Source organism: Ceratotherium simum, chromosome 33 (assembly GCF_057802395.1).
Source record: "Ceratotherium simum simum isolate JZ-2026a chromosome 33, ASM5780239v1, whole genome shotgun sequence".
In the NCBI taxonomy this organism is placed as follows: Eukaryota; Metazoa; Chordata; class Mammalia; order Perissodactyla; family Rhinocerotidae; genus Ceratotherium; species Ceratotherium simum.
This window is the reverse complement of record NC_141932.1, coordinates 14788343-14814702: the sequence shown is the minus strand read 5'-3', so window position 1 is coordinate 14814702 and position 26360 is coordinate 14788343. Positions and strand designations below refer to the sequence as shown.

The 26360-nt window shown below is 52.0% G+C and overlaps 2 protein-coding genes across 10 annotated transcripts in view; one reads left to right on the top strand and one right to left on the bottom strand.

The window, feature by feature from the left end:
• SAE1 (SUMO1 activating enzyme subunit 1) overlaps nucleotides 1-9994 on the top strand; it is a 67629-nt gene extending 57635 nt beyond the window's left edge. For 2 of the 3 annotated variants that reach the window (XM_087421464.1, XM_004440190.3), the window contains 2 exons: nucleotides 5306-5375; nucleotides 8940-9994. In XM_087421464.1, coding sequence (XP_087277590.1) covers nucleotides 5306-5375; nucleotides 8940-9032 — 163 coding nt within the window. In that variant the 3' untranslated portion in view covers nucleotides 9033-9994. Of the gene's footprint in view, nucleotides 1-5305; nucleotides 5477-8939 lie in introns of all 3 variants that reach the window. The other variant, XM_087421463.1, reaches the window with a different exon arrangement.
• Nucleotides 9995-16830: 6836 nt separating this feature from the next.
• BBC3 (BCL2 binding component 3) lies at nucleotides 16831-25326 on the bottom strand. 7 transcript variants are annotated; one of them, XR_015549466.1, is made up of 5 exons: nucleotides 24898-25050; nucleotides 20809-21097; nucleotides 19257-19444; nucleotides 18120-18275; nucleotides 17820-17928 (listed from the first exon to the last, which is right to left on the bottom strand). XR_015549466.1 is itself a non-coding variant. In XM_087421468.1 (4 exons), the coding sequence occupies exons 2-4, from the start codon at nucleotides 21080-21082 to the stop codon at nucleotides 17812-17814; spliced, it is 579 nt and encodes a 192-aa protein (XP_087277594.1). In that variant the 5' UTR covers nucleotides 21083-21097; nucleotides 25286-25326; the 3' UTR covers nucleotides 16831-17811. The 7 variants fall into 7 exon arrangements, 6 of the variants coding, with proteins under 6 accessions (XP_087277594.1, XP_087277595.1, XP_087277596.1 ...); XM_087421468.1 differs by lacking the exons at nucleotides 18120-18275; nucleotides 24898-25050 and adding an exon at nucleotides 25286-25326 and having other exon boundaries at nucleotides 16831-17928; XM_087421469.1 differs by lacking the exons at nucleotides 18120-18275; nucleotides 24898-25050 and adding an exon at nucleotides 25242-25264 and having other exon boundaries at nucleotides 16831-17928.
• Nucleotides 25327-26360: the final 1034 nt, after the last annotated feature.

Here is a 26360-nt window from a genome sequence, read left to right as displayed (position 1 = left end):
ATACAGTGTTTGTCCTTTTGTGAACTTACTGGTTTTTGAATTACAGAAAGATACACGTGTTATGGAAAAGTCAGACAGTACAGAATAAATTCAAAGATGAAAATGAAAATCACTCAAATTCATTACCCAGAGAAAACCACTGACCATTTAGTATTATATCTTCTTGTACATTTTCTACTATAGTATATGTAAAATCAGCAACATCCTTTGTAAGTTTTTAAACAATACTCATAATATTCATTGTTAGCAAGGGTGATGGAAAAAGAAGCAACCTTTATAAGAGAGAAATTGAAAAGGCATTAAAGAGTTAATGATATAGGACAACACAGCGTTATGCACAGATTAAAAATGTTTATTATGAAACATGTCAAACATACAGAAAAATGGAAAAGCATAGTACAGTAGTGAACACCTGAATACAGCTCAGCTAGGTGCCATTGTAAATCTTTTTGCTTTTTGTTTTGCGGGGAGGGGCATACTGATGACATGATGCTTAAGAATGTATCAGAGTTCATCTGTTGCATTTGGTTCTGTGTCTGTTAATCTTGGAGTTGGCAAACTATGGCTTGCCACCTGTTTTTGTAAATAAAGTTTTATTCCACACCTACTCATTCATACATTATCTGTGACAGCTTTTGTAGCATTTTTACTGCTCTACAACAGCAGACTTGAAGAGCTGAAACAGAGACCACATGGCCTATAAAGCCAAAAAAATTTACTGTCTGCTTCGTTACAGAGAAAGTTTTCCAGCTCCTGATCTAGAACAGTTTGCCACTTTTTTTCTTTTTTCCACTTATATTGTAGACTATCCCATGTTTGGGTTTTTCTGATTGTTTCCTGAGGTGATGCTTGTTTTGTCTTGCTTAATTTTTATTATTTAGACTTAATATACAGTGAAGTTCGTTCTGCTTTCCTCATAGTGTATTTTTAAAAATTTACGTACAGTAAAATGTATTCTTTTTTGTTACACAGCTCTATGAATTGCGTGTGTGTGTTGTTCTAAAGTTCTGTGCATTTTTACAAAGGCATAGGGTTGTGTAACCATGACCACAATCAAGATAGAGAAAAGTTTCGTCATCCCCAAATCCCCTCGTGATGCCTTGTTGTAGTCAGTCCCTTCCCCACCTGCTAGTGCTGATCTATTCTCTGTCCCTGTGGTTCTGCCTTTCCTAATAATGTAGTATAAATGGAATCATAGAGTGTGTGTAGTCTTTTGAGTCTGGTTTCTTTCACTTAGCTTAATGCATTTGAGATTTATCCATGTAGTATGAATCAGGAGCTCATTTCTTTTTTTTTTTTTTTTTTTTTTAATTTTTAAAAATTTTTATTTATTTATTCCCCCAAAGCCCCAGTAGATAGTTGTATGTCATAGCTGCACATCCTTCTAGTTGCTGTATGTGGGACGCGGCCTCAGCATGGCCGGAGAAATGGTGCATCGGTGCACGCCCGGGATCCGAACCCTGGCTACCAGCAGCGGAGCGCGCACACTTAACTGCTAAGCCATGGGGCTGGCCCAGTAGCTCATTTCTTATTGCTGAGTAGTATTCCATTATATGGATATACCACAGTTTGTTTACCAGTAGAAGGACATTTGAGTTCTCAGTTTTTGGCAATTATGACTGAAGCCACTATAAATGTTCACATGTTTTTGTGTGAACGTAATTTCTCATTTCTCTTGAATGTGTATACCTAAGAGTGGAATTGATGGCTCATGTGGTAACTTTATGTTTAACATTTTGAGGAACTGCGAAACCGTCTTCCACAGCGGACACACCACTTTACCATCCCCGCAGCACTTTATGTGGGTTCCACTTTCTCCACATCCTTGCCAACAAGTGTTATTGTCTGTCTGTTTTAGGCCTTAGTGGGTAATGAGTTGTATCTCATTGCGGTTTTTATTTTTATTTCCCAAATGACTAATGATGGTAGAGCATCTTTTCATGTGCTTACTGACCATTTGTATATGTTCTTTAGAGAAATGTCTATTCAGATCATTTGCCTATTTTTTAATTGGGTTATTTTTTTATTGTTAAATCAAGAATTCCCTATATATTCTGGACACAAGTCCTTTATCACATACATGATTTGCAAAACTTTTCTCCCATTCTGTGGGTTGTCTTTTCACTTTCTTGATGGTATCCTTTGAAGTACAAGTTTTTAATTTTTTTGAAATATAATTTGTCTATTTTTTCTTTTTTCATAGGTTTTTGTTGTCACATCTAAGAAACCATTGCCTAATCTAAGGTCATGAAGAATTATTTCTCTGTGTTTTCTTCTAAGAGTGTTATAGTTTTAGCTTTTACATTTAGGTCTCTGATCCATTTTTGAGTTAACTTGTACATGGTGTGAGGTAGGGGTCCAACTTATTTCTTTTGCATGTGGAAACCCAATTGTCCTGGTACCATTTGTTAAAAAGACTTTTTCTTTTCCCATTGAATAGCCTTGGCACCTTTGTCAAAAATCAGTTGACCATATACGTATTATTCTATTTCATTGATCTATATGTCTGTTCTTATGCCAGTACTACACTATCTTGATTACTGTTGCTTTGTAGTAGTAAGTTTTGAAATTGAGTCATGTGAGTTCTCCAACTTTGTTCTTTTTCAAGATTGTTTTGGCTGTTTTGGGTCCTTGCATTCCCATGTGAATTTTAGGATGTTTTTTTCCATTTCTACAAAAAAGGCATCTGGAATTTTGATAGGGACTGTGTCAAATATATAGATTAATTTGGGGGGTATTGCTATCTTAACAATATTAAGTCTTCTGTTCCATGAACATGGGATAGTTTTCCATTTTTTTAGGTCTTTTATTTCTTTCAGCAATGTTTTATAGTTTTCAGAGTGTTAGTTTTACACATTCCTAAATATTTTATTCTTTTGGATGCTATTGTAAATGGAATTCTTAATTTCATTCTCAGAATGTTCACTGTTAATGTATAGAAACACAATTTATTTTTGTACATTAATCTTGTATCCTGAGCCTTGCTGAGTTAACTTAATAGTTCAAATTCAAATAATTTTTTTGTGGATTCCTTAATATTTTCTATATACTAGATCATGTCATCTGTGAATCTGTATTACTACTTCTTTTCTAATCTGATGTCTCTTATTTCTTTTTCCTTCCTTAATTGCCCCAGCTAGAACCTCCAGTACAGTGTTGAATAGAAGTGGTGGGAGCAGACAGCTTTGTCTTGTTCCTGATGTTAGGAGGAAAGCTTTCAGTTTTCCACCACTAAGTATGATGTTAGCTGTGGATTTTTCTTAGATGCCCTCTGTCAGGATGAAGAAATTTCCGTCTCTTCCCAGTTTGTTGAATTTTTTTGTATGTGTGTGAGGAAGATTACCCCTGAGCTAACATCCTATACCAATCCTCCTCTTTTTGCCGGGGAAGATTGGCCCTGGGCTAGCATCCATGCCCATCTTCCTCTACTTTATATGGGACGCCACCACAGCATGGCTTGACAAGCGGTGCGTTGGTGCGCTCCCGGGATCGAATCTGTGAACCCCGGGTCACCACAGTGGAGCCTGTGCACTTAACTGCTGCACCACTGGGCTGGCCCCCTGTTGAATGTTTTTATCATGCAAAGGTGCTGGGTTTTGTCACATGCTTTTTCTGTGTCTATTGAGATGATCGTCTGTTTATTGTCCTTTATTCAATTAATATGGCATACTACGTGGATTGATTTTTCAGATGTTAAACCAACCTTTCATTCCTGCCATAAATCCTACTGAGTTGTGGTGTATAATTTTTTCTATATGTTGCTGATTTGATTTGCTAGCATTTTGTTGAGATAATATGCTTTTAAGAGAAAAAAAGCAGAATATTAAATTGTATAGTATGATCACACAGAATGTAGGTGTATTTTTTTAAAAAAGGAAAAATATTCCCGCTTTTGATTATCTTCCAGTAGTGGAATTGTGGGTGACTAGTTTTTCCTTGGCATAGTTCTCTGTGTGTTCTATAGTTCTATAATGGACCTTGATAAGCAGGAGGAAAAGTTACCTCTGAGGTTGAACAGATGGGAATGCTGGTCCTGGCCAGGGCGTGAGGAGACGGGTACCGTCAAACACAGTTGGTGGGAGTTGAAATGGATATGGCCTTTCTGGAGGGCCTTTTGGCAAAATATATCAGGACCTAGCAATTCTATATTTAGGAATTTGCCATAAGGAATTACATGGACACCTATGTATGCCAAGATGTATGATCACGATGTTGAACAGCTTAAATAGCATCATTAGGTAACAGGGGAGTGAATAATAGTTGCTATTACTTGGGTTTTAAATTATATATGTTTAGATTTGTGCACTTTTTAAAATGTCTAGAAGGATGTGCACCAAACTAGGACGCTTGGAGGTGGTCTCCTGGTGATAGGGTTCCTTAGGGAAGCTTTTCCTTCTAGTTGTCTGTGTTCTGGTTTGCTTATTTAAAAAACACCTTTGTTGGGGCTGGCCCGGTGGCGTAGTGATTAAGTTCGCGCACTCCACTTTGGTGGCCCGGGGTTCGTGGGTTTGGATCCTAGGTGCAGACCTACACTGCTCATCAAACCATGCTGTGGCAGTGTCCTGAGTACAAAATAGAGGAAGGTTGGCACCGATGTTAGCTCAGGGACAGTGTTCCTCAAGCAAAAAGAGAAAGATTGGCAACAGATGTTAGCTCAGGGCCAATCTTCCTCACCAAAAAAAACCTTTGTGTTCAGTGATGGGAACTGGCAGGCCACACTTTCTCTGGGGAAGTGGTGGAAGAAAGTGTTTTGCCACCCAGGATAGGTGATTTGGAGGGGTAGGTGACAGTATTAGCTAAAATTTCTCCTCTGGGTGCCCTATCCTGGCCCAGAAGGGCTGGTATCCGTCTGCCCCCGTGCTTTAATTTCAGGCCCCAAATTTCCTGTGCCTCCTACATGTTAACACAGGCCTTCTCCCTGACATTTGTCTGGGAATAGCACATAGAACCCACTGCCCGCTGTGGGTAAGGAGAGAATTGCGAGAATGTGACCGGGGCACTGAAACATCTGATATTTGTGGGACCTTATTTTTAGGAAGCACAGATATAGTCTTTCCTTTAACTTAAAAAAAAAGTTGTGAAACAATTCCTGCCTGCCAAGGTTCAAAGGTCTTTCCCAACCACCTACTAACCCCTGAATGAGATTTGATTTTCACACCTAGATGCCAGCATTAGCATTGCTGTCTGAATTGACTCCACCCAGTAGGAGATGTTTGCATTCAGGCCAGCCCACTACTGACCTTTCCAGATGTCCTAGCAGCCTTCTTGTTCCGCAGGGCTCTGTTTCACTTATCTTCTCTTTCAGGTTCTGCTTCTCCGAGATGGCCCCCGTGTGTGCCGTGGTTGGAGGGATCTTGGCCCAGGAAATTGTGAAGGTAAAATGTCATCGCGGAGCAGAAGATAGTTGGCCCTCCTCACCAAGCCCTTATAGATGCGCCGACGCAGAGAACCCAGGACTGTTGTAGAGAGCTACCAGGTTTCTCTGGCCCTGCCCACCCTTGTTTCATGCCCTACCCTTTTCCTGCCTTCTTCTCCTTTCCCACGCCATCCCATTCTCCAGCCTACCCAGGTGGGCGTTCAGCAAATGACCTTTGAGTGCCTGCTCTGCACTAAGCCCAGAGCTGGACACAGTGCCCTTAAGGTGCGATCTGCCATCCCGTACCGTACGGAGTAGTGATCTGGTGCTTATGGTATTTGCCAGGTATTCTCCTCCTCATGGCTCTCCGAAATGGGTACTCTCATGATCCCCATTGAAGGGGAGGACACTGAGGCCCAGAGAAGGGCCTCCAAAACCTGGGCGCTTAACCTCCACTTCATACGGCTTCTCTCCATCCTTGACTGTGGCGTCAGAGCTGCCTCTTGTTAACACACACACCACAGGTATCCATAGAAAAGGAGGGAAATCGGTACCAGTGGAGCATGGGTACTATGCCAGGAGCCCCACAGGGCCCTATACAGAGTGACCGTGACTGCCTCTCAGAAGGGAAGTATTCCACCTGGGGTCACGTAACCAGTCACTAGCACAGTTTGAGTCTCTTCTGGAACATTTGGGTTGACAAAACTATAGCATCCTGCCAAACATGTTTACTTTCTTTGGGGACTTTGGTGTTTGCCCAAAGATGTTAAGTTTGCCTTGTGGCTGCTTTCATGGCCTGGCAGGGATGGTTTGTCCTCTTCTCTCACGGAGCAGAGCTGTGCCTGCTTAAATGATTTTCCAAGTCCATTTACAGGTCGGGTTCGACCTGAGGAGGACGATTTGGACACCCAGCTTCCCTACTCTGTCTTGGGGTCTGTACATTTGCCCTGGAGACATTTGGCTCAATTTGATAGTCCCACCATCTTCTCAAGGCTCTTTTGTCTCTCCTCTTTCCTGATCCTTCTCTCTGGAACGAATTCTTTCCCTAAATCTAACCTTCTAGGCCATAGGCAGTAGAGTGAGCACTGAGGATCTGGAGGGAGAAGAAGAGAAGCATGTGACGGCCGTGCCTGTTTCCGTGCTTATGCCTTTTGCTTAGCCCAGACTGACAGGAACAGTTCAGCTTCTGTGCCCAATCTGAGAAGCTGGTAGAGGTTTCCCAGAGGACCGTGTTGAGACGGATTCTGATGCTGCCTGTAGACAGACTCAGCAGGAAAGAGTACAGTGATGGAAAAATCATGAGGGAAGAATGGGAGCATACATGTTTTTGTAGCCTATAATGACGACAACAGTAATCTATAACATTTACTGAAAGCCCACCGTGTACCACAAGCAGACCATGTTCTTCACATGGATAAACTCATTTATCCTCCCAGCAGCCCTGCGAGGCAGGAACTGTTGTGATCCCTGGTGTCTGGAGGAGGAGCTGAGGTGCAGGAAGAGGTGGAGCCAGGATTTGAGCCCAGGCGGCCTGGTTTCTGGGCCCGTGCTCTTCACCACGTGGCCATCGTGCCTCAGGTGCCATCCCGGAATGGCACCCCTGTCCTTGCGCCCTCGGCCTCGCTTCTCTACATCCCACTGAGAAGCTGCTCCCTGGCTTTCTCGTGTAGGGTGGAGACTAGGGGTCAGGGCACGTGGCCTGGACCCCATTGTTCGCACTGGCTTCTCTGCGTCCCAGTGCTAACCTCTGATGCAGCCCCTCCTTCCTGCCTGCTGGGGACAGCTGTTGCCCAGCATCTTGTTTCTGTTTATCCCAGATAGCCAGAGCACTCGGCATTCTTGGTTGCTGGGTGTGTTTGGAATCTTCCTACCCCCATCTTGCTTGGGAAGCACTTTACCTTTTACCCCGTGTTCACCCCCTGCCCTGCTGTCTTGTCCCTACCTCTCCCCCTTACTTAACACGGTTCCAGTCCTCAGCCAGCTGGCAGTACGGTCCTGCAGTCTGAGGGCCACAGACCTCCCCCTTCCCTCCTGACGGACCATCTGACCGCCCATGAGAAATAAATATTAGGAGATGGAGGGCAAATGTGCAAGTCTGCTCCCTTGGAATCATCTTTTTTTGCTTCCTTCCTTGTGTCATTCCAGACACCACATGTTCTATCCATGTCCCCTGCCATGTCGTGCTTCTTGAGGTTTTAGTCACCCTTCCTTACTCTCCCTGCTGTCCACAGTAGGTCTGCCTGCCTCAGTACTAGAGGTGACAGTGACAGCAGCAGCCATACCAGGCTCATCTCCTGTAACTGGGTTCTGGGTCTAGGAGTTCCGGCTGTGGCCTCTTGGAACCTTCCTTCCACCTGGCTGAGTGCTTGGGCTCCCCAGATGCTGGTGAAGGACCCCTGGCCCCCGTTAGTGACAGCAGCACTCACTTTCTGAGAATTTACTGTGTGCCAGGCACATTACAGGCTTGGTCACATTTCCTTCTCACCAAAAACTCTAGTGGGCGGGTGCTGTTTATTTCCCGTTTCATATGTGAGCCCAGAGAGGCAAGCGTCTGTCTCCCCCAAGCCTCAGAAGCTTGAATACCTAGCACGAGACCTGGCAGAGTGGATGCTCAGTATATTTTCCTTGGACAAATGGCTGAGTAACCACTTGAAGCGGGTATAACTGTCCCCATTTTACAGATGAGGAAATGGATTGGACTGGTGCTCCATTCAAGGAGAAGTTCCGGGGGTTAGGGCCCGTTCCTAGCCCTGTGAAGGAGGTCCCGCCTGTGAATGACGAGCACAGTACTCCTGGGGACCTGTAGGCCCTGCCCTGCGGCCTGCTTAGTTGATGGCTCCTCTTGAAATGGTGACTCTTTTTGGGTTAAGAACCTCTTAGAAAGCTCACTGGACACCTTTGGACCCTTTCCCCAGTGTACACACGTACACATGTGGTTCAGCATGTAGTTTCAGGAAGTCCCACCCCATGTTTAAAAGTGCCATGTCCTTCTGTTGACCCCACAAGATAATCACCGTTTCCATGGCTGAAGAGCACCTCCCAGGCCCTCTGGATCCCAGCCCTGGCCCGTCCTGTGGAAGGCAGGCAGCACTGGCTCCTCGTGGATGAGCCGCCTCTGCATCAGTGTGTGTCCCCTCAGGTGACGAATGCTGCCGCCTGAGACGTGTCGGAATGAAGCACTGCGTTTCTCAGTGGAATAGTCGTAAATAATTATTACTGTGGTTTCCAAGCAGTGCTTCTCAGTGTTAGGCATTACTTTAGGTAGTGGGGGTACATCATCTCTTTTACTGCCAAGATGTAATACATTTATTATTTTCATTTCACATGGGGAAAGTAGGGCTCAGAGAGGCTCAATGGTCTGTCAGAGACACACAGCTGGGAAGGGACAGAGCAAAGAGACGTGACAGTCATAATCAGTAATGTCTCCAGGCATAGCCAAATAGCCCCAGGGAGCAGATCGACCTCTCCTGAGAACCACTGCCCAGACTGCTTGTAGAGCTGGTGTTGGAGGTTTTTTCCTCTTTTCTCCATTTCGTCCCTTTTGAAGCATTTGAGCTGAACCCTCTCTTGTTTCTCTCCCCAGGCCCTGTCTCAAAGGGACCCTCCTCACAACAACTTCTTCTTTTTTGATGGCATGAAGGGGAATGGGATTGTGGAGTGCCTTGGCCCCAAGTGAACCCACGACTTGGCAACCCCAGAGATGCCAACCCGCAGCATGCCCACGTGTGTCCCCTGTCCCCTTCCCCCACGAAGGCATCTCCGGGGAGGGAGAGGGGGAGTCATTGGACCAGTACAGACCGTGTCCTGCGACCACTGAGGTGGACGGATGTGCCACTTCCCAGTACCAGCAGCTGCTGAGCAGGGGGCGCGGGGTCTGGCTCTCTCCACCCCGGCACTGTCGGGACTGTACCAGCCCCCGAGTGGCCATCACCTGAAAGCCCCTCTGATGCCTCTCTGTCCTGGTGCCACCACGGCATCACCAGCCCTCTGGGGCACCGTGGGAGATGCCTGCCAGGAACCAGCGCGCCTTGTTGCCTAGGAGCCCGTACCGCCGTCTTGGACTTATTCCCCGCCTGATGTCATACAGAGAGAGCACGACTTCGGGTGGGGACCGAGGCCCAGGTCCGAGGAAACACTAGTGGAACCACGGTTCCCAGTGCCCACAGGGGCCCTTAGAGAGGAAAAAACACAGCAGGCGGAATGTATTTCCTCCAAAGTTTGAGGGCCTGAAAAACAACAGGTGGCATCTGCTGTGCTGTTCTTGAGTTTTAGTTTAGGATTAGTTGAGTTCCAGCCTGGATTTTGGAAGAGAGGAAAAGTTACCAAGTCCTCTTGGGTATTAAGGCGAGACCTTGTAAATTGAGTATTAGTGGGAAAAGTTTGTTTGAAAAGGCAGTTTCCAGGGCCCCACCCCCTGGGGATTCTGATTTATTGGGGCCGAGCTCAGACAGAGGAGCCTGCCATTTTAAAAGAACCCCCACCAGTGATGCAGCACAGACCACTCCGGAGGCTGTTGCGAATAAGGGCTGTGTCGGTCCTTTACCCCTTGAATCACAGCTGTTTGTGTTTTTTTATATTTTCTATATTTTCTTGGCTCTTTAAAAAGAAATGATAGAAATAAAGTTATTTGCTTTAGAATTTGTTTGTTTTCTTCCACATGAGAAACTTCTTCCTCTGACAGGTAGTGATCCTCCCAGTTGCCTTTTTAAACCTGAAGAAATATCACTGGGTGCTTTAACATGACTCAAAGATTGCTCCCCTCCGCCACCATTCCTGCCACTGTTTTTCTGGGGGATGCAGCAAAGGTTAGATTGCTCAAATTCCAGAGTGCGTAGAAGCTTCTGGTTCCAATTGTCTGTTGAATAATTCAGTTAAATAGTGACTGGTCTCAGTGACAAGAATTATAATAATAATGGGAAAGGAGTAAAACAGCTGGTCCTGATGCTGCCATCCTCTGTGTACTAGGCATTGTGGAGAGTGCCGGTGGGCGATGGCCTCATTTAAGGTTAAGTCATGTGGCCCAAGTCCCACAGCTAGTACAGGTCAGACCTTTCGTTGGAACACCAAGTTTGTCTGCACTCGGCAGCCTGAGTGTGTTCCAGGTTTCTTCCCCCTCACCTGGGTTTCTCCTTGAAGTAAAATTGTGTGAGGTTTGGGTCTGGCCAGTTTGAATGAAGAAATCCACTCCTTTCCTATTTCAGTCCTGCTGCAGTCAGGGAAAAAAACTAGTCTCCACTGGGAGGAGGAACTCAACTCCCCAGCCCTCACCGTCACCTCTGTTCCAGCCGAGGTGAGGCTAGGGCTGTGCTTCTGGAGGGACCCCTTTCTGGGCTCCATCAGTGTCGAGTTGGGGCCACCAAGGTCAGTGGTTTTATCCATGCAAGAATCTCACCAGATGGTTGCAAGTTGGTGCTCCTTACACCCTTTCCTCTGCAATGTGGGGCTGTGGTCACAAGGGGGAGCAGGCGGATCTGGAGGATAAAATCCATCCAGATGGATAAAAATTGTCATTGCAGAATCTTCTCTGGAGCTTTTCAAACTTTTTCACCCCTCTACCTCGAATGGCAGGGAGTGAGTCATCCAGAGAGGACCTCTTGGGAATCTGGGAGTGGTGCTGGAGGCTGCCAGCCCCAGGCAAGAAATGTCTTTATTCTCGTTTCCTCAAATTTCATACTCTCTCCTATCACATGCTGGTGTTATCTTAAAAATGGATTTCCCTAAGTCTCCAGGAAGTGCACAGTGATTATCCTGTGGATTCTGGTACCTCCAAGAGATACGGAGCCCACTTGAGAAGGAGGATCTGATCTGTGAAGGTAACAAATACCTCTGGGATGCGGGAGTTACAGGGCTGCCAGCGTTCTCCACTTCATACTCCACCTCTGTTGTCTCTGGTATGTGTAGTAGCCAAACTCTGTTAAGTGCTTAGTGTGTTGAAACCTCAGACAGAACATTCTAGTGAAACAGGTGCTACTCAGGAAAAAAAAAGTAACACATGTAAAGGTAAAAAATCACCACACAGTAAGAAGCTTTTGCTGCCATCACAGCCCCACATTCCATGATTTCCCTTTGCACTGCAGACCCTTTTGTCAGTTTCTTGCATTTTTTTGGTAAATATAAATATGTGTGTATCTACTGAGGTGTGCCCCATTTGCCCCTTGGCAGGCAGGGAAGTGGAGCCTTGGGTTGTAGTTGGCAAGTCAGAAGAGTTAATAATAATAATTGCAAACATATGCCCACACTGCCTGCGTGGCACCTTTTAGAATAACAGTGTACGAACCCTCACAGCAGCCCTGGGGGGGATGCTGTTGTGCCCACATAGCAGAGGAGGAAAGGGCCTCACCCAGCAAGTAAGGGACGGAACGGGGGCTGATGGGGAGGCTGCCACGCGGGACACTCAGTAAACAGTCATTTGGTGTCACTGCTGCTTGTGAGGACAAGGAGACTCGGGCTTTGTCTTCACAAGGTCCTGAGCCCTAGGAGTCACCACTGAGAACCATCAGTCAGGCCAGGTTCTGAGGGAGGGCTTTCAGCTGGGTCCAGAAGGGCAAGGAGATTTTGTTTTTAAGCTTGGAATAAAACATTCAAGAAATACGCAAGTATGAGAGTAAAAAGATCCTTCCCCAGTGCGTCATACGGCCTGTCAGCTCAGTGTTGGCCACAGAGCAGGAGCAGCTGACTTCACGGCTAAACTCAAAGATTTTGGAGAGAAACTCGAGATGCTTTTTGTATATATTAGCTGTATCCACTTTCGTATCTGCCTCCTAGAGTCACCCCTGGCAGCCATTGAGAGTGAAGCCTTCCAGACTGGCAGGTTCAAACCCAGACTCTGCCACTTAATTATGTGACGTTGGGCAAGTGACCTTTTTGTCCTGTTACCCCATCGGTAAAATGGGGTAATAGTAGTACATTCCTCTGATATGTGGGGATTAAATGAAGTAATACATTTCTTTGAGTAGAAATTGTTCAGCTGCTATTATGCATATTCATTAATAACTTTTTCTGTAACTTGCTTTTTCTCACTACGTCTTGGAGATCCTTGTCACTGCATCGGATTCCAAAACCACAGATGAACCATAAGCTATTTAATCAGTCTGCTGTTGAGTGACGTTGAGCTCGTTTCCTTTGTACACACTTGGGAAAGACTCCCCAGTGCCAGACACCAGAGTTACGGAGTCTATCAGTGCATTGGAGATGTGGCTTCCTTCCAGAAGGCTGTGGGGTGGTTGCATTGTACATTTCATTTGTTGTTTGGATAGATAATACCTGCGTGTGGTACAGAATTGAATGGTTTATAAAGATACACAAATTTTTTGTGTGTGTGTGTGAGGAAGATCAGCCTTGAGCTAACATCCATGCCAATCCTCTTTTTGCAGAGGAAGACTGGCCCTGAGCTAACATCCGTGCCCATCTTCCTCCACTTTATGTGGGACACCGCCACAGCATGGCCTGACAAGCGGTGCGTTGGTGCGCGCCCAGGATCCGAACCCGGGCCGCGAGCAGCGGAGCGCGCACACTTAACCACTACGCCATGGGGCCGGCCTGTCACAGTCAACTTTTTTAAGGAAGGAAAAAACTATATCAACAGTGAAAAGTAAATCTTCCCTTTCCAGAAGCAACCATTGCAGGATGGGATTATTTGAAGCCAGCGGGAGGCTTGCGGGTTCAAGTTTGGGATTAGCTGGCTGGAGAGTCTGAGATTAGCTGGCTAGAGGTCGCACAGTTTACAAGTGGCAGTGGTTTGGCTGAGGGCCTCATTGCCAGGTCCTCTCAGCCTTGGCTCTGCCAAGTTGCAAGACTGCTTGGCACCTTGGTTCCAAGAGAGAAGGCCGCAGAGGTGACTTGAGGTGTTTACTTTCCCTCTGGAACAACTGATCCCTCTCTTGTTTTCCTAGGAGCGCTTTGGACTGTGCTAACAAAATGTGGCCTTCTCTGGCCTTCACTGACCCTGGGTCTGTGCCTCTTTTCGTCTAACCTGGGTAGTGGAGTGGGGTTCCCCACTTTTCAGTCCTAAAAAATGATAGGTTTGGTTCCATTTAAAAAAAAAAGATACAGGGGCCTGTCCCGTGGCGTAGCGGTTAAGTGCGTGCGCTCTGCTGCTGGTGACCTGGGTTCGGATCCCGGGCGCGCACTGACGCACCCCCTGTCAGGCCATGCTGTGGTGGCGTCCCATATAAAGTGGAGGAAGATGGGCACAGATGTTAGCACAGGGCCAGTCTTCCTCACACACGAAAAAATAAAGTAAAATAAAAGATACAGAAGTAAGTTTCTAACAGAGAAACCCCCATGCAAATGACTGTAACTTCTAGACAAAAATAAATAAATACACCCCAAAACCCCCCAAACTAGTGGAAGGCTCTGAAGCCTGTGGATGGTGGAGGGGAGGTGAAAGTTGCAAGAAGAGCCCCCAAAAGGTGAGTCTCTTTGTGTGTGTGTGTTTGTTTTTCCCGCAGCTTTAGCCTGAGGGCAGGCTTCACCGATAGTACTGCACCAGGACGGTAGTACTGCGCCAGGACTGTAGTACTGCGCCAGGACGGTCGAGCTCAGGTGGAAAACCCGGCTGTCTTTACTGGCCTGAAGAACCATCGGACAGAGCCCAGAGTAACCACAGCTACTGGAAAGGAGAGCTCCAGGGACGGGAGCCCAAGCTATGTGTCTACAGTCAGCCCGAGTCTCTTGCTGACTGTTGGACTGAGAATGCATGGACCAGCTCAAAGCAGGACTGAGGTGAACTGGATTTGACTGTCACCCACGGCAGCGGTTTGAGTCTTAACAACTACAAATATCCCCTGACACAAAAACTTTCTCATCCTGTGGAGGAATATAACAGAATCCAGAAAGTCTACAACACAACGTTCATAATATCCAGGATATAATCCAAAGTTGCCTGATAAACAGAGAATCAGGGAAATGGGACCCATTCTCAAGGGAAAAGACAAGACGGCCAAGAGAACCGAAGTGTTGGGATTAGCAGACAAGGACTTTAAAGCACTCATTACAACTATGCCCATTGAGGTAAAGGAAAATGTATGTGAAGTCTCAGCAGAGAAACAGAAAGTGTTAAAGAACCAAATGGATGTTCTAGGACTGAAAAGTACAGTATCTGCAGTCTTAAAAATTCACTGGTAGACCTGATAGCAGAATGGAGATGATAGAGGATTCCATGAACTGGAAATAGATTAATAGAAATTATCCAATCTAAAAAAGAGGAAAAACTTTTGAAATAACAAGAGCTTCAGGGACTTGTGGGACAGTATCAAAAGGTCACATATACATGTAATTGGAGTCCCACAAGGAGAGAAGAGAGAGATTGGGGAAGAAAAAATATTTGAGTAAATAATGGCCCCAAACTTCTAAAATTTGGTGAAAGATAGAAATTGATGGACTTGAAAAGCTCAGCGAATCCCAAACAGGAGAAATACAAAGAAAACTGTGCCTGGACATATCATAGTCAATAAGAAAACCAAAAATGAGGAAAAATCTTGAAAGCAGCCTGACAAAAACAACACATTACAAAGAGGGAACTGTGATTCACATGGTCCCAGATTTGTCATCAGAAACAATAGAGGCCAGAAGACGGTGAAACAATTTCTCTAAAATGCTGAAAGAAAACCTTCAGCCCCGGAATTCTATAACCAGTGCACATAGGTATTTTCAGACAAAAGGAAACTAAGAGAATTGGTTGCCAGCAAAAATACACTATAAGAAATGCTAATGGGGGCTGGCCCGGTGGCGTAGTGGTGAAGTTAGCACACTCTGCTCCAGTGGCCCAGGGTTTGAGGGTTCGGATCCTGGGCAAGGACTTACACACTGTTCATTGAGCCATTCTATGGTGGCATCCCACATACAAAATAGAGGAAGATTGGCACAGATGTTAGCTCAGGGCCAATGTTCCTCAGCAAAAAAAAGAAAGAAAGAAGGAAATGCTAATGGGAGTTGTTCAGGCTTAAAGAAATTATCCCAGGAGACACTTGGAACTTCAGGACACGTTGAAGAGCACTGGATGGGGAAATTTTTTTTGAAAGACTTTTTTCCTCTTAATTTCTTTGAAATAGGTATGACTATTTAAAGCAGAAGTTACGACATGGTCTTGTGAAACGTATAGCGTGTGTGGATGTGATCCGTATGACAACTGTGGCAGAAAGGGAGGAGGAGCAGAGAGGGTCTGGGCCTGCGCAGTGGCCGAGTTCCTATGGTGTAAGTGAAGCGGTACACTTCTAACTACATAGAGGGTGAAGAGGTGAGGCTGTGTGTGTGATCCCTGGGGCAGTACTAAAAACATGCTGGGACACCAAAGATGAATCTAAAAGAAGTCTAAAATGCGTTCAAGTAATCCAGGAGAAGGCCGGAGAGAGGAAACAGGACAAACGGAAAACAATAAATCAATAAACCTCACCCAGCCATGTGACCGAGTCCATGAACTGGTACTGGAAAGGGGAGGCACTTGGTGGCAGGAGCAGGGCGCATCCTCTGCCAGGGCAGTGGCCGGACAGCAGTGAGGATGAGGCAGAGCTGTGCTGCCGGACAGCCAGTGTGAGCGCCCCCGTGGGCCCTGGGCCCCATGCACACGTGTTTAAGCCTGAAGGAAATACACAGAATGGTACAATAAACACCCAGGTGCCCACCATCATTTTGCCACTTGCTTTTTTCGCTCACCATTGTTTGTTTATTCGTTTTGATACAGTTCTAGTTCATTCCAGTTAGCTGCTGTCTGTTATTCTGTTGTATGACTAGAGCTGACTTGATTTACCGACTGCTATTGGTCACTTAGATGGCTGGTTTTGTGCATTGCCAACACACGGACACCTGCGCACATCCACTTCTCAGGGACACGCCCAGGAAAGCATTGCTGGCATAGGTATGCATGTCCTCAGCTTGTCAAGGTTTTGCCAAATTGCTCGCCAGGGTGATGTGCCCGCTTACCTTGCCCTGGCCCTTTAGGAGAAGGGCCGTTTCCCCTGAACTTTCCCTTTACCAGTGAGGACAGGCAGGAGGGGGAGAGCTGGGGCCTGAACCTGTGTCTGTGCCGGTCACGTGGGGGAGAGGGCACAAGGAGGGCAGCTGGCCCTCGGCCCTGTGTTCAGAAAGAGATCAGTAGGAGCTCCCTTAGATTAGATTAATTCCACACAGGGTTTCATGCCATGCGGTGTGCTAGGCCTTACTGACACGTTCCTCAGTGGTGCTTCTAAGTTCTAGGTCGTTCACATCGTTCAGTAAATGTCCAGCCCCCATGACATACTTTATCCAGTGGGGATAAAGCACTAAACCACCCTGTCCTCACGGGGCTCTGCTTTCAACGGGACAGGAGCAGGGAGGCATGAAGGCTGGGTGCATAGGTGGCGTCCTGCTCCTTAGCCTCCCTCTAGATAGAGCTACGGACACCCAGGTGTGCCCCAGGCACCGCCTCCCACCCGCTCCTGGACAGGGTCACAGAGGCTCTCAGAGACCATGCAGTGGGGAAGGAGAGAGAGAGCATCCACTGTTCCAATCTGATTTTATTGAAAAGGAAACATACAAAAATCATGTACAAAAAAAATTAACCAAACATGTACAGAAAATTCATTCCGGTATCTACAGCAGCGCATATACAGTATCTTACAGGCTGGGCCGTCCCTCCCCGCTCCCAGACTCCTCCCTCCTCTGAGACTCCCCCCTCCCTGACTCCCCGTCTTCCCCCCAGCGCTTCGCCCTGGGGACTAAGGCTGGGGCGGTTTCCGCCAAAATATCCCACCCCCCAAATGAATGCCAGTGGTCACACGTGCTCTCTCTAAACCTATGCAATGGGATTGATGGGGGCGGGGGGTGGTCACGGGCAGAGCACAGGATTCACAGTCTGGGCCCCTCCTGGCCACCCCCAGATGAAGGTGGGGTAGGCATGCCCACCACCCGCCGGCTGGCTCAGGGAAGATGGCTGGGCGCTGGGCTGGGGCAGCCCTCAGACGCACCCCATTCTCTGGCTCCAGGAGGCTAGTGGTCACGTTTGGCTCATTTGCTCTTCACGGGCCCCCTCCCCAGGAGGAGGGGGGGAAGCACCAGGGGCCTGAGGCCAGGCCCAAAGTGAAGGAGCACTGGGAGGGAGATTCCCCCAGTGTCACCCCTGCAGCTGGAACGGGCAGCCAGCACCAGCAGCCTTTCCTGAGATGGTGGTGGGCGGCAGAGGCGGGCGGCTCAGTCCCCACCACCTCGGTCACCGCCGCCTTCAGACGCTGAGTCCGTCAGCCCTCTCTCCCCTGGCTTCTCAGCCAGGGACCCAGGAGTCCACATCTCCGTCAGTGCACCCAGGCTAGGCCGGGGCTGGGTCTGGAGTGGCTGCCCTGGCCCGCCCGTGGGACAGGCAGGGCTGGTAGTCCAATATGCTACATGGTGCAGAAAAAGTCCCCCGCACTGGCCAGGGCGTCAGGAGGCGGGAGGGTCCTGCCCCCCAAGTCCCCGACGTCCCCCCGGGCGGGTGCAGGCACCTAATTGGGCTCCATCTCTGGGGCTCCAGGACCCCTGGGTAAGGGCAGGAGTCCCATGATGAGATTGTACAGGACCCTCCAGGGCGAGGGGCGGTGTCGCTGCTGCTCTTCTTCTCTCTGGGGAAAGAGAGAGAGGAGGAGGTCAGAGTGGGCTTGGGACAGGGCGGGTGAGCGTGGGCGCTCAGGTTGAAGGGCAGTGAGGAGCGAGCTAAGGTCCTAAGAGTGAGCTGCAGCCTCAGAGGCAGGTACTCTTACTGTTAATCGGGTCCAAATCCCAGTTCCTCGGCCCCCCTGAGCCAATGTCTCACCTCGAGAGTGACACCCTGCAGCAGTGTGGCCTTAGCAAGCTTTTTAACTAATGCCAACCTAACCCAAGCTAGCAATCATCTAGTAAGGCCGAGGACAGGCAGACCATCGGGTATCTCCTCTGGAGACACACAAGTGACCCGGAGAGGGGCACTGTTCTGGAAGCAAAAGAAAAAAGAAAAAAAAACCAATAATTAAAATTTGAAACTTTTAAAAACTCCTAAATATCCATCAGCGAGAAAATGAGCCAGGATACTACATGTAGATCCAGTAGGCTGCTACACAGCAGTAAAAACGAATGAACTAAGGCTCCTGTGCTCATAGGAATGAATCCTAAGCATAATATTGGGGGGGCAAGTTTGGAGAGGAACACACTATATCATGTATATTAAACCCAAACGCCCCCCAATCCTAAGCATTGTGTGTGTCCTGATAAATACGTAGTAAAAGGATCAGCACCAGCAGAGGATGGGCCAAGCCGACGTGAGAGGTTTGCTTTGCAAGGAGGGGAAGGGGGTCGGGGAGGGGAGCAAGGGGCTTCACGACATCCGGGTTTTGTTTTCCTCTGAATAAGCAAGCAATGCGGGTGTCACGTTCAGACCGGACAGAGCTGGGGGCGCGCGCCCTGATGCCGGTTAGCCTCTGTTGTCGGCTGTAGGCTTCCCACATTTTGTTCTAACGAGAGGCCGGGCTGCGGGGGCGGGGCCTCCGCGGGGAGGGGCGGGGCTCCCGGGCCCGCCCCCGCCCCGCCCCGCCGGCCGGGGGAGCTGGGCTGCGCGCTGCGGGCCGCGCGGGCGGGTGGGCGGGGCGGGCGCGGCCGCGCCGCCGCTGCTGACTCACCGGCTATAAATAGCCCGGGATATATGAGCCGCTGCGCTGAGCGCCGCCCTCAGTGCCCGCGGCCGCAGGCCCGGCGCCGCGGCGCTCCAGGCCGCCCCGATCCCGGCCCTCGCCCGGGCCGCGCCAGCGCGCGGCGGGCCCTTCGGCGGCTCCGCGGGCGCGCCGCCCAGCCCGTCCTCCTGTCCCCGGCGCGACCCCGCCGCGCAGGGCAGCAGCTGCCGCACATCTGGCGGGGCCGCCCGCAGCCCCCTCCCCGGCGGGAAGTCCCACCTGCCGTCTACCCCTCCCCCAGCACTCACCCGCCGCTCGTACAGCGCGTTCAGGTCGTCCGCCATCCGCCGCAGCTGGGCCCCGATCTCTCGGGCCCACTGCTCCTCCTCCCCCCGGACTCCCGGGGCTGCTTGGGTGGGGCCGCCCTCCAGGGCCCCCGGGGCGCTGGGCACCGGCGACTCCAGGTGCTGCTCCGCAGGCAACAGTGAGGGAGGACCTGGGAAAAGCCGAGGGGCGTGGTCAGCACCCGCCACCCCTCTAGGCCCGGAGGTGTCCTCGAGGGACCAGTCATTCAGGGCCTGCTTTTCCCTTTTCCTGCAGCCCAATTTCCTTTCTGCTCCCCGCCTCATTTCTAGCGATTCTGTTTTCCCCTCTTAAAGCCAGATTTCTCAGCTCCTACTCCTCAGGCGCCAGAAAGCAAGAAGAGGTCCTGGGGAGGCCTTTCTGGGGTCACCTGTCTAGCCAGCTACCACCCCACTACCCGCATTAGCCTGGAGGTCCTTTCTGTTATCCGACCTAAGTACCTCTATTCCAAAACGGGGCCAAGTTTTGCCTGCTCCATTTAACAGATGGGGAAACTGAGGTCCACCGTAAGAAGTGGCCCAAGGTCACACAGGGATACAGTGACTGACTACACCCAGAGTCACAAGCCTCAGGTCTCCTGCCCTCTCGTGTCCAACCACAGTGAAGCCACACCCCCGGATGTGGCAGGGGCCTGGAGACCAGAAGGCCAGACGGTGGCTGCCTCTGAGCACGGGCCTGGGGGGCTGGGATGCGGGAGATGCCTTCCTGCCCCACCCCCTTCTGAGCTCCTCTGACGTCTTTTCCTCCCTCCTGTCACCCCAGGTCCTGGCAGGAGGCATCCCTAAGGCCCCAAATCAGGGCCTCAGTTTCCACACCTGTGACTCTGGTCTTGCAGTCGGGTCCCTTTTCAACCCCGCCGCCAGGGAACTGAGCCAGGGAAGTTTCTCTCTCCTTACCTCCTCGGGCTCCAGGGGCGGAGTGGGGGCGGGGGTGGAGAGGGAAACCGGCTGGGATGGGGCCAGCCGGGCACCACAGGGTTAACAGCCCATCAGGCAGGGGACCTTTAACCCTTCCCTCCCCAGACTCACCCCTCCCCACTTTCCCAGCAGAACGGCCCCTCCCCCTCTCCTTCCTCCTCCCGGACTGCGGAGAGGACGGCCGCGGCCAAAGAGATGCAGATAGAGGCAAGGCCACCCTCGACCCCTCCTCGAAGTCCTAAGGTGACAGTCCCCCCCGCTCTGCCCACACTCTCTCCAACTACAATCCTCAGGGGACCCAGACTAGGGGAGGGGGGCTGGGAAACAGCTGTTGCCCCAGGCCCGGAAAAGGCCGTGGGCTGCAGCTCGGGGACTGCAGTCAGATTCCAGGAGGGACTTCCCACTCGGCCTCCCCCCGCCCCCAGCCTCTCACTCCGTCTTCCTGCTTCTTGCAACACAAAGACCACACTGGCCACACCCTCCCCGGGGCCCGGCCGGCTCGCCGCCGCCCCCCACTTCTCCAGATCCTCGGTGGCTCTGCGCTGGCTCCCATCACCGCGGGTGCGGGCCGGGCACTTACCGTCGGGGCGCGGGCCTCGGGGCCGGCTGCGGGGCCCCCCAGGCCAGCGGGGGCCCCCCAGGGCGGCGGTGACGGCGGGCGGGGCGGTGGGGGCGCAGAGGTAGGCGGCGGGCAGGAGGGCGGGGGCGGCGGGGGCGGCGGGCAGGCCGGGCTCGCAGAGGCCGCAGGACACGGCCGAGGGCACCAGGCGGCCGAGGGGGAAGGGGCGCGGGCCGTCGCGGGCCAGGCCCTCTACCGGCTCCGGGGAGCTGCCCTCCTGGCGTGCGCGGGCCATGGCGCTCCCTGGGGCCTGCAGGACAGGGGAGAGGGGCGTCAGCGGCAAGTGCAGGGCACCGGCGCCCCAGAGCGCACGCACCCTACCCGGGGTCAGGGCGTCCCACTCCTGCACACGGTGATGAGCACACGGTGAGGGGGGGGACAGGGAAGCCCAAGGATGGCGCCCGCGACACACACAGGGCCCAGATGGCGGGGCCGTAGGTGTGTGTGATGGCCCCACAAGACACACACCCACCTAGGGGCTGACCCAGGGCAGGCTGGCAGGGACAGCCTCCCCTGCACATGGCGATAGGCACACATGAGGGACAAGGAGGCACAGGACGGCTGTCACAGCAAGTACAAGGGCTCACATGGGACCCAGATGGAGGGGTCTGTCAAGTGTGTGTGTGTACGAGGGTTGACAGCCCCACAACACAAACTCACCCACCCTGGGACTCACACAGGGCAGGAGTGGTGGGGTTTAACTTCCAGAACACAGTGATGGGCACACACAGGGCAGCCAGGCGCTGTGATGCTTCCACAACACACACAGGGACTCACACAGGACCCAAACGGAGAAGACTGTTGGGGTGTGTGTGAGGGTACACAACACACACAGGAACCCACGCAGGACTGGCCAGCCTGACTTCCCACCTCATCTCCCATTTGCACAGAAACACCAAGATGGTCCCTGTCTCAGACATAGCTACTACAGTACACAGGACGGACACACACACAAACACTGACCAAAACATGGACACACACACACACACTCAGACCATCAGAAGAGCTATACCCACAATGCATACTGGCTGACACAACCCATCTCTCCACCCCCATACACACACATATACAATCTGTCAGAATCTCACACACCAACCTACTGTTGATATGCCCAGGGACACACACACACACCATGCAGCCACCACCAGCACAGACAGAAACACACTAACTAGGCACTTCTCAAACACACATGCCCCTCCCACGCACATACACACCCGAAAGATAAGACCTACACACCTCGGGACACACAGATCAACACAAAACAGGCATCCACGGACATCCACAGACCAACACAATCAACACACACCCACTTGTCACCAACTCTCAGACCCCAGGACACAGCTAAATCAGGCAGACACAGACACATGTCACCAGACCCAGATACATCACCACACACGCCGGCAACCACACATGGACGCAAAGGCAGAGCAGCAGGCGTCAACCTCCCCCCCTCCCCCAACCTCAAAACACCACCAACTGTCAGCCCCGGACGGACACACACACACACACACACACACACACACACGGCACAGCCAACTCTAATCCCACACAGCCCTGGCAGCACGCACACCTAAGGCACCCACCAAAAACACTGGTCTCACGTGACTGACATAAACACTACACACACGCAGCCACATGACACAGGAGCCAGCCCTTCACAGAGACAAGACCCTCAGACCTGAGACACACACACACACACAGGGGCTCAGACACAGCCCCATCAAGAGGCTGCCAGCAACACCCACCGACCGTACTGCACAGACCCTGCAGAGCCACGGTCCTCAATCCTCAGACGCGATGCCAGACACACAAGCCCAACACAGACGGAGACAACCCTCCCGCGCACACACACACACCCCACACAGAACTCACACAGACACCTGAAGAGAAAACAGGCATCGGCATTCAGCAGGCACACCGTCACCAACGCTTAGCAGAGACACATGCCCCGGGGATATACACAGACAGTACACACAGGCAAGACACACGAGCACACAAACACAGCACATCGGGCAAGACACACACACACAGAAACACCAAAACAGCTCCACTCAAGCAACACACCAGCACATGCAGGCAACACAGACCCACAGAATCACCCCCAAGCAGCACACACAGACAACTCTCAGAGAACACACACACACACAGGTACACACACGTAAACAGAGCACCCACCCCGCGGGCACGGCATACACAGCCATAATGCCACACAAACACACACGGGGACTCACGCACACACCCCGACGGGCCACAGCCCCCACACTCCCCCGCACGGACACCACCACTCCCCGCAGACCCCAGCGCAAACTCGGAGCCAGACGCACGCACACACCCAGGCGAGACACCTGCAGATCCACAACCCCGCACACGCGCGCTCCCACGGCGGGCCCAGACGCCCCCCGCCGCTGTCACAGCCCCCCCAGCCCGCCGCCGCCGCCACGTGCGCCCGCCCCGCCCGCCAGGCGAGCGCGGGGCCAATAACCGGCTGTTGCTGGGGCGCAGCCCCCGCCCGCAGGAGCCGCAGACTCCACGGCCCGCGAGCCGCCCCGTCACCGCCCCCAGCGGGCGCGCGCCCCGGGTGTGGCCGCCCCTCCACGCCGTCCCCCCGCCCGCCCCTCCCGGACTGCGGGGGCCGGGGCAGTCGGGGTCGCCTCACTTCCCCGGGGCCGCACTGGCCGCCAGGGGGCGCTGCCGAGCCCGCACCCCATTGTTTGTAAACAAACCCGCCAGACCGCTGAGGCACCTGCGCGCCCGGACCCTCGGTGCCTCCCCCCCTGCGACCCCAGCCCGGGGTCCCTCGTAGGGGTGGAGGGCGCGGGGAGACGGAGGCACGGTGCGGGGATGCAGCACGCCAGCACTGCTCTCCGAGTGCACTCCCGCCGCCTCCTCCAGGGAGCCCACCCGGCCTGGCCACTCGCGGCCGGCGGGGCGTCGGAGTGCGCGCACTCACCCCGGGGGCATGAACACGCCGGAGGGGGCGGTGATGGGGGGCGGGCGGCTTCCTTCGGGAGGGCGCGCCCGCCGAGAGCCGCTCTCTGTGGCGGCGGCTGCTGCTGCTGCTGCTGCTCTAACTGCAGTGGCTACTGCTGTCGCTGTCGCTGTCGCTGCCGCCCGGGCCGCAGGCGCGTCCGCGTCGTGGCCGCTGCCGCTGGTTTCGCCGCCGCCGCCGCCAGGCGCCCGCTCGCATGTGGCTCGCGCGGCGTCTCAGGCCGCCCGGCGGAGCCCGGGCCCGCTCGGCGGCCGCCCCGCCCCGCCCCGCCCCCGCCCGGCGGCTCCCACGCCCCGCCCCCGCGTGACGCCACGGCCCCGCCCGCCGCGGACAAGTCGGGACTTGCAGGCGCGCGCCGCGCCCCCTACCTCCGCGCGGGGGTTTCCCTGCAGCCGCGGGCGGGGCGGGCCCGGAGGGGGCGCGCAGACGGCGGGACAGCCGGACCGCGCGCTGACACGCTGACACACTGACTGGGCCCCGCAGACACGCACGCCCGGAGCCGTGTGCCCACACTGTCCCGCGGCGCTCCAGGGTACACAAAGTCACGTGCCGATGGGGCCACGGGGACAGGACGAACAGACACACGGCCGCCGCCGCGCGACTGCGCGCCCTGGACGGGGGCGTGGAAGCACAGGCTCACACAGGCACAGATCCACAGAGGACTCGCTGACAGGGTCACTGACACGATGACAGGGACGCACGCGGAGGCTCGAGCACCCACACTGACAAGCACACCCGGACCCACAAACTGATCGTGTTCACAAACATTGCCACCGAGCGGGCACTCACGACACACACAAGTGATGGACCCACACAGACACAGGCTGACAGTATCTCAGAAAATACAAACTTTCTGTTAGGCACAGCCAGACACACACACACACACACCCCTGTCACAGGGACACCTGGACACACAACTTGATCTAGATGACACTCCCACGGGGACACACAAACACACCCACGCCAGCTCACAGCTGGCACAGTAAAGCTGAGCCTCACAAACACAGACCAAGTTAGACATAGAAGAAACTGACCCTCAATACACAGTCACAAAGTCACACCTGTGACAGGTTCCTGCTAACTGGCCCACTGATGAGACACACTCTGGAGCGTGCACACCTGGCCACACTCGCCACGAGTCTGGCGGGGGTACCCAGGGTGAGAAGGAAGCCCCGGGCGCCTGGCACGGACATGCCCGGGCAGCCCCTGGGCTGACTTGCACCCCCTAGCTGGCTTTCGGTTCCCTTTCCTTTCTCGGTTTCCCATTGTCACTCCCTCCCCCACTCTGACACGGTGACCCAGTGTCGTTCCCTCCCCCAGGGCCCTGGGGCTCTGTCTCCCCAGCACTTTCCATTTTCTTTGTGTCACACCTCAAATCAAACCATGTCACCAGAGGGTGAGTCACCTCTGAGTGCCCAGCGCTGGGCTGGCAGAGAAGGGCTGCCCAACCTGAGCAAAGGTCCAGGTTCTCTCTCCTTGGGGGCTGGATCCTTCCGTTTCCCAAGAGAAGCAGGAAATGCAGATCTCACGTGCAATCTCTCTACTCTAAACACTGGAAACTAATTCAGCCTCCCTCCCTCCTTCCCGTCCCTCCTTCCTTCCTTCCTGCCTTCATTCATTCATTCCCCTTTCCCTCCTTTCTTCCTTCCAGTGTTTTTCAGACTGTGGGTCATGATCAAAGCAGGCATTGTGAAATGGCTTTCCTGGGTCTTATTGTTTTTTATTCAAGTTTATTGAGATATATTTATACACAATAAAATGCACTCTTTGTAGGTGGATAGTTTGGCGAGCTGTGACAAAGGTACCTTATGGCACACCAGCACAATCGAGATTCAGAACATTTCTGTCACCCTTAATACCTCCTCTGTGTCCCTTTACAGTCAGTCCCTTCTATGTGCAACTTCAGTGGCTCCTGGCCAGACTTTTAAAAAAAATACAAAATAGACTATCATTTAAAAAAATCATGAAGTCAAAGGAAAGTATCGTTTTGTGAAAATTGTGTTTATATATAGTGAGGACATATCAGGTCACAGAGAAAGTGTATTTCTGACTGTATGGAGTTTAAAGGCATTCGAGAAATGCCAGTTTAGACATTGATTAAATGAGATCATGCATGGAAGTCCTTGAGTGCCATGTCTGACAGGTTATAAGTGCCTAATAAATGTTAGTTATTGTCGCTAGTATAACTAATTATTGTTGGTGTCTGCTCTGTGCCGGGCAGTCATGAAGTTGGGAGAGAGGCAGGCCCAGCCCTGGTCTGGCTCATGGTCCAGCCTGGACCCCTTACTCACTGATCAGTGCCTTCAAGCTGCCCAATCTAGGACTGGACCCCACGAGGCCAGATGTGCTGAAATGTTCTGAGAAGAAAATGAGTGTGATGGATGGTAGGAATCTGGCTTGGTGGGTAGGGGTGGGAGAAAGGCGGAGAGTACCAAGTCTACCAGGCCGTAAGCATTGTCACCAGGCAAGATCCTTCCCACGATCTAGTTCAGATCCTGTTCCAAATTCTGGCATTCTATTGCCC

Bases quoted from the DNA above. Each gene is read 5' to 3' on its own strand.
- BBC3 (XM_087421465.1), bottom strand. From the start codon at position 25,029: ATGTCCGTGCCAGGCGCCCGGGGCTTCCTTCTCACCCTGGGTACCCCC. The intron at 21,098-24,897 runs GTGTGACTTTGT...CCTGTCCTGCAG, and splicing joins TTAGCAGGAACCTGTCACAG to GCCCCAGGGAGCGCCATGGC. The intron at 17,929-19,256 runs GTGAGTGCTGGG...CTCTTTCCCCAG, and splicing joins ACGCGCTGTACGAGCGGCGG to AGAGAAGAAGAGCAGCAGCG.